The 7,088-nt window shown below is 34.9% G+C and overlaps 1 protein-coding gene across 1 annotated transcript; it reads left to right on the forward strand.

The window, feature by feature from the left end:
• Positions 1 to 816: 816 nt before the first annotated feature.
• Positions 817 to 2,536, forward strand: LOC113778750 (7-deoxyloganetic acid glucosyltransferase-like). The gene is made up of 2 exons (XM_027324245.1): positions 817 to 1,333; positions 1,537 to 2,536. Exons 1-2 carry the CDS (start codon positions 817 to 819, stop codon positions 2,469 to 2,471), a joined length of 1,452 nt encoding a protein of 483 aa, XP_027180046.1. The 3' UTR covers positions 2,472 to 2,536.
• Positions 2,537 to 7,088: the final 4,552 nt, after the last annotated feature.

A 7,088-nucleotide genomic window follows, 5' to 3' on the forward strand; every position in this document is an offset into this window, starting at 1 on the left:
ACTGCAATCCGTATGCCTTATAAAATGTGTGTATGTGGGTGGGGTGGTGTTTTTTTTCTCTGGGAAAGAGGGGGTGGTAAGAAAAGAAAACAGCTATTACATCTTAAAATAGCAGAGGTCTCCATGATGTTTAAAGGTTTTCAATTTTTATCCATCACATGGTTTTTCATTCAATTAGCAACTTTGTCAACCAAGCCAATGAAATATGTCAGTTTTTAACCATATTTCCCCAAGAGATGGATTATAAATTAAATGAACACTGTATCAATGAAGACATAATTCTACTTAAAAAACAAAAAGAGGAATCAATTTACCAGAATAAAAAATAGATTGCAAAAGGTACAAGAAACACTTTTTCTATCTGAAAATGTTAAAACACAATTTGTTTTCCTTCAAAGAAAGCGAGAAGGACAATTTGTTTTCCTTCACCAATTTTTTAGATTATTCTTTCCGTTAGGCCCAGCTGCAAATTTTGCTTTGTACTTCCAAGGATTTGATTGTCTCTCTGTATGTCTCAAATTTTGCTATGTCTTTCCGTTAGGCTAGTGGTTTGCTTTGGAGGAATTCACGTGAATGGTTACAATTTGACAGGGCTGTTGCTTGGTGCTTGAGCCAAACAGGCATTTATTTTTATGTGCCACGTCAGCCACAAGAATAAGTGGAACTACGTAGTTTTGTGTTGGACAGGAAATTGGACACAAAAAGTTGGACAGAGGATCCCGTCTGCAACTAGATATTGTCCCAACTGCAGCCAACTAAGCCGAGGACTCTATTACCACCAACTTCACAGGGCCAAAAAAAAAAACAAGTATAGAGATGGATCACCAGAAACAATTCTCCACTCCTCATGCGCTAGTATTCCCTTTACCACTTCAGGGTCCTGTGAATTGTATGCTCAATCTGGCTGAACTGTTCTGCCTTGGTGATTTGCATGTTACCTTCATCAACACTGACCACGTCCAGGACCGATTGAGAAGTTGCAGCGATGTTGAATCCCGCTTCGAGCGTTATCCCAATTTCAGGTTTCATACAATCCCAGATGGCCTTCCCGAAGATAGTCCTCGTACGGGTGGTCATATTCTCAAGTTAATAGAGTCTTTGGAAGTTGTGAGCCAGCCAATTTTCAGGGCGATGGTAACCTCTGGTTCCCTGGGTCATAACTCGGAAAAGCCGGCCACTTGTATTATAGCTGATGGGATCTTCAGCTTTGCCGTTGATATTGCTAAAGAGATTGGGGTTCCACTCATTTACTTTGACACTATCAGTCCCTGTGGGCTCTGGTCTTACCTATGCATACCTAAGCTCATTGAAGCTCAAGAATTCCCTTTTAAAGGTTAGTCATCGCACTTGAATTTCTTCATATTGATTAGTTGCGCGTTGCGCACTTTGTAATAAGTAAATTTTTCCCAGAAAACGAATGAGTATATAGATATCTGTATCTTCCTTCAAGTCCCAAAGCTGAACAATTTAACCGCAGGCTAGCATCAGACATGTCTTAATTCTTTTGTATTTTATGTTATTTACCATTTGATACAGGGGATGATTTGGATGCACCGTTAAGCAGCCTGCAGGAGATGGAATGCATTATGAGACGCCGCGATCTTCCAAGCTTTTGCCGTGTGAGGGAGATTGATGACCCTTTAATCCAAATTATTCTGGAGGAGGACCGACAGCTCCCGCTAGCCCAGGCGCTAATTTTCAATACCTTTGAGGAGCTCGACAGAGGCACACTTTCACTCATGCGAACTCTGGGCCCGAAAGTGTACGCCGTAGGGCCGCTCCACACCCACCTCAAGTCAAGATTGGCCGCCACAACTTCACCGCCGGCCTCTTCACATAGCCTGTGGAAAGAAGATAAAAGCTGCATTGCCTGGCTCAATGACCAACCGGTCAAGTCTGTGATATATGTCAGCATAGGAAGTCTTGCGACCATGACCAAGGATCAGCTGATGGAGATTTGGTATGGCTTGGTCAACAGTGGGGTGAGGTTCTTGTGGGTTCAGAGACCGGGGTCTATTGCTGGATCAGCAGCAGAGGGGGATCAAATTCCTGAGGAATTGGCTAAAGCAACCCAGGAAAGAGGGTATATTGTGGATTGGGCACCTCAGGAAGAGGTTTTGGGGCATCCTGGAATTGGTGGGTTTTTGACTCACAGCGGTTGGAATTCAACGCTGGAGAGCATAGTGGAGGGAGTTCCAATGATAGGGTGGCCGTACTTTGTTGACCAACAAGTTAACAGTAGGTATCTTTTGGAGGTTTGGAAACTTGGATTGGACATGAAAGATACGTGCGATCGAGTCATTGTTGAGAAGATGGTCAAAGATGTTATGCAGTTGAGAAGGGATGAATTCTTGCCAAGGGCAAATGAAATGGCAAAATTGGCTAACTCAAGCGTGAATGAAGGTGGATCTTCCTACAACGACTTGGACAATCTGATTGAGGACATCAAATTGATGACGTTGAAGGCATAAAATGTTTTTAGCATGGCTGAAATATGCTGTCAGGACTCAGGACCAAAGTTTGACACGAAACAAGCAGCGATGATTATTATGATAATGTTTGCACCCAAGCATTTTGCAAATAATACCGAGATTCAGCCTATGAAGGTGGACTTGGCAAAGTTTGGAGTTTCTTCTTCCTCATTTCTTGTGCTTCGAGATGATCAATATCGGACGAAATAAATATTTTGAGAGTCTATGAGTATGTCATCGTTAGACTACGAGTGCATTTGATAAATCTAGAGTTTGAAAATTGAAAATTGAAATTTGAATCAGTTAAATTATTAAATTGTTAAGTACTAAATCTAATATATTTGAGTGTATATCATATTAAATAATAAATTAATAGTTTATTACTTCTTTTTTGAAACAAATTTACCTAAAAAGTTTAGTGCTATTTAATTAATTAAAATGTTCTATATTTAGTTATAAAATGCCTAAATATGTTAAAATCCAAACTTACCAAGTTTAAATTAAATATTGAATTAGGTTATTAAATAGGTCTAAGTTGCAAAATCCTCTTTGAATTGAAGTTCGAAGTTGACATCTATCTTAAGAGGATTGTGTACCCTACTGATTTACATGATTGTGTCTTGAGTGGTATGCTTATAAAGTAGAGGATATTTTTCATTCTAATCGATTAGTTGCTTTGGCAACAAGAACTGACATGCACTAGGCTGTTTATCTAGAATATATGGGCTGCTATGCCTGTTTGTATTCTATTTCAATTCCTTAGCCAGGCGGAGAATTGATTTTGTCATATTATTTTAATTCTGGAAGACAAAGCACTATATGGTATATGACAAGCGCGGGATACGCATATAATAATTAAGTTCATTTCACAATCAAATTTTATATTTATAAATTTCTAAATACCTTACACGCGATTTTCTGCAAGTATACATGTCATAATTGAGTATAGAGTATTAAGAGTCGAACCCACAAAAAAAATTGTCAATTACCGATGTTTTTCAAACTCTTCATTATTTAGACACTGATAAGTACAAAAAAGTAAATCTACTCTACATATATGAGATAAAAGTAATACAAATAACAATAAAAAACTCTTAGAGGTATAGAATTCCTAATTACTCTTGCAAGTAAAATTACCAGTTAATTGAATGTCATTATCTTGGCTAGTTATGGCATAATTTTCTAACATATGTGAAACCTATTCTCATAGTGAACCGACTATACTTGTAGCTAAACCATACCTACTCTCGTGGTTATGAAATTAGCTACAAGTTTATTTTTTCTATGAAATTATATGAAACAAATCACTAAAGCCACAAAGGTGTACATCTACTCTTATGAGTATACTCCCCAGGTTTAGCATTTCTTTAAACTAGTGTTAAATCCCAATTTTCATTGAAGAATTAGCACCTTTAAATAATCATAATTAATGGTACATGTTAATCATGATTAGAAAAGTAAAAGCGATAAATAACTTGTTCAAAATAATATCATCAAATAATCAAATAAATATCACAAACAAAATATAGAAAATTCATTCGTAAATCTAGGCAAAAACTTTAGCCACACATGATAAAATAACATGAAATCAAATACAAAAGAGAGAGTGACAGAAAAAAAGTCACCCTTGTCACATGAGCTCCAACTCTCCATCTTTGCTCTTCAATTCTTCATCCAAATCTAGTTATAATTACAAGAAGGATAAACTACACTAACTATACTAAACTAATGAAATAAACTAATGAATTAAGAAAAATTAGTGAAGACTACATTTTGGTAGTATCTCTAGCCTTCCAAAGTTATGAAACAAGCTCTCCAAATGCCCTATTTGTAGAAGAATTCAAGTCACAAATCATTTGTTTCTAGTTGGCAAATTTGCCTCTTGAAATCTCCGAAGGTTATTTTTACAAGTTTCTATGCTTGCTTGCTCGTATCCAACTGAAATTCTTGTAGATAAATTAGACAAAAAACTTGTGTAAACACAGCACAAGTTACAAAATAAATTGTAGCTGCATTTGAAGAATATGCAGCCTCAAAAAATGCGTGACGAGGTCATGTATTCATAGCTCAGGTTTTTTCTTTTGTAGGTTTTCTCATTTCTGGCTAGTCGTCAACTTTGCTCTGTTTTTGCACCAATTTCAACTGATATTTTCTTGATGATAGAGACTGAAATAGCTTTATTGCAAAACATGAAAATTGTAATTCTTTGAATTTGCTTTCCAATGCCTCAAGAATCAGCTAATTTGGAACTCTGTTTCCAGAGAAATAACCAAAACACCCTTGACCGGTCAATCCACTATTTCAACTTTCGACAACAGAAATGGCCCACTATTTTTTGACTTTTTGACTAGGAAATCTCATGAACTGGATTTTGATGTCCCATAAAAAGTATAGAGCTATGTGCTAGTTTCAAAATACCTCAAAAATCACTCAATCCGATACTTGTAGCTCAAGATATAGTCAAAATACCAATAGGTATCAAAACTGAAAAACTTCCTTTTTTTATACTTAATTGTATTTCATCTTTGCACTTCATATCCTCTTTAAAATCACTTCAAATCATCAATAATTATTCAAATATCTTCTCATGTCACTCCATTTGATGATTGAATTATTAAACCTACAAAAATATGAAGTTTTCGTCACTTTGATCCATAGAAATACAATGTTTGACACTTAAACCATAAAAATGCAAACTTCACTAAAAACTTAGTTAATTAGTTATAAAAATAATTAAAACACACGAAAACTAAATAATAAAACATGTTTAAATCACTCAAAATGCACACTTATCAGTATATACTAAATTTAGCTAATTTCAAGCACCATACATGTCAATCATCGGAGATTTTATCCAAAAGCAAAAGACTCCAACGATAGGAAGAAGGACGCTTATCCAAAATAATGCATATTTTGACAAAACATCAGCAGCCATGTTAATGTGTAAGATGAAGCTTTAACTGGTGTAGACTTGAGACGCTGGTGGCTTTCTTCCTTCTGTTTATATCTTTGCTTTTAGAACATGGAAAAAAAATGGATTGGGAAGTTCTTGACATCGATTTTTGTCTTCTAATGAAATTAAAAAATTATGGCAAGGGAATTGAGATCCCTAGTTTAAAAATCAAAGGCCACAAAGATCGATAGTAGAAAAATAATTTCATGCAGTCTATCATCCACATAACCAAATATAAATGTGTATATGACACTTTTAAATCGTAACTTACCATAAGAAGTAATTTGTACTATCAGTTTTTGGTACTAATTTAATTGGTCAAATCTCAAATCGTTCCCTTTCTAAAATGAACCTCAACTTTATACTTGAATGTTGAATCAATTTCCAGATCAATGGCAAAATATTTTATGACTTCATGTACTCTCTTCATTCTCTAGATGGCCAAACAGAACTTAGCTGCATCCTATAATCCCCTTGATGCCCAAATTTAGTCATTTTTTTCCCTCCCCGGTTATGTTTAACCTTCGGGCTCCTTGACCACTTAGGGTTTACAGTTCTTTCACATTTTTTTCCTTTACAATTTAGCAAATTTCAAACCAATATGGCATTGCAATTATAAAAACAGCCCGTATGCTGACAGTAGGAAACAGAAATAGGGACGGTTAAAGGTAATGCGGATTGTTTGTCCAATTATAGAGCTTGGAATGCTGATTTCCGTTTTTATTACCTACTGGACGTAATTAATAGATTTGGTTACGGAGAGCAGTTACAAATACTTTTTCCAGTGGTTGAAGCTCCAAGGAATTAATCCACCATTACATGAATCTATCATTCTATTATTGTATTATGATCAATTCTCTAGAAACATTCAACTTAATTATTTAAAGGGTCTGGACACCCGTTAAAATGTATGTCAGGTGTTAGATTTTTAGATAAATAAGATTAATTAGGAAAAAATGTATAAATGAAATGGAGGATGGTAATTATTAATATGTGTATATACATAATAGGTTTAATGGAATTTAGATGTGTTAAATAGTACCCATTGAGTACTTATTAGAAAAATCCTTATTTAAAAAGCAAGAAAAAAGCTCTTCAGATATATATTCAAATTAATTAAAAAATTGATTTTGCCCCAATTCGTATGCCAAGCAACTTGAATGATAAATAAAGAAAACACTTGGAAATAAAAGAATTGAATCAAACGATTCCTTCTTGAAGCGATCCCTGGGATTTTAGGGTACAATCCTCCCTCAATGTTTATAGTAAACCGTTTTCTATTTCTTTCTTTCTTTGTTTATTTTTTTGAAAAGAGTTTTCTATATATTTCTTGAAACAATTTTTAATTTTTCACCTCTCCTCTTTTGTTATTTTTCCAAGAATTTCAATGAAAGAGATTGATAAATTATAGGGATAATTTTAGAAACTGCCCTAAGAGTCTAAAAATATGTCACTTGGCATCCTTAAAGTATTAATAACCTCCCTCAAATGCCATTTTTTGGTAGCATTTTTAGCCTAATGTCACCCTTAGATAGAGAAGATATTTCCATCATTACCCTTTTGTTGCCCCAATTATGAATTTTGTTCCAGATTGAAGCTCTGATAGCATGTAAATATAGGCATTAAGTGTAATAACAAATAAAGAATTAGAAGTCATGTAGAAG

This window comes from Coffea eugenioides, chromosome 7 (genome assembly GCF_003713205.1).
Source record: "Coffea eugenioides isolate CCC68of chromosome 7, Ceug_1.0, whole genome shotgun sequence".
NCBI classification, from domain to species: domain Eukaryota; kingdom Viridiplantae; phylum Streptophyta; class Magnoliopsida; order Gentianales; family Rubiaceae; genus Coffea; species Coffea eugenioides.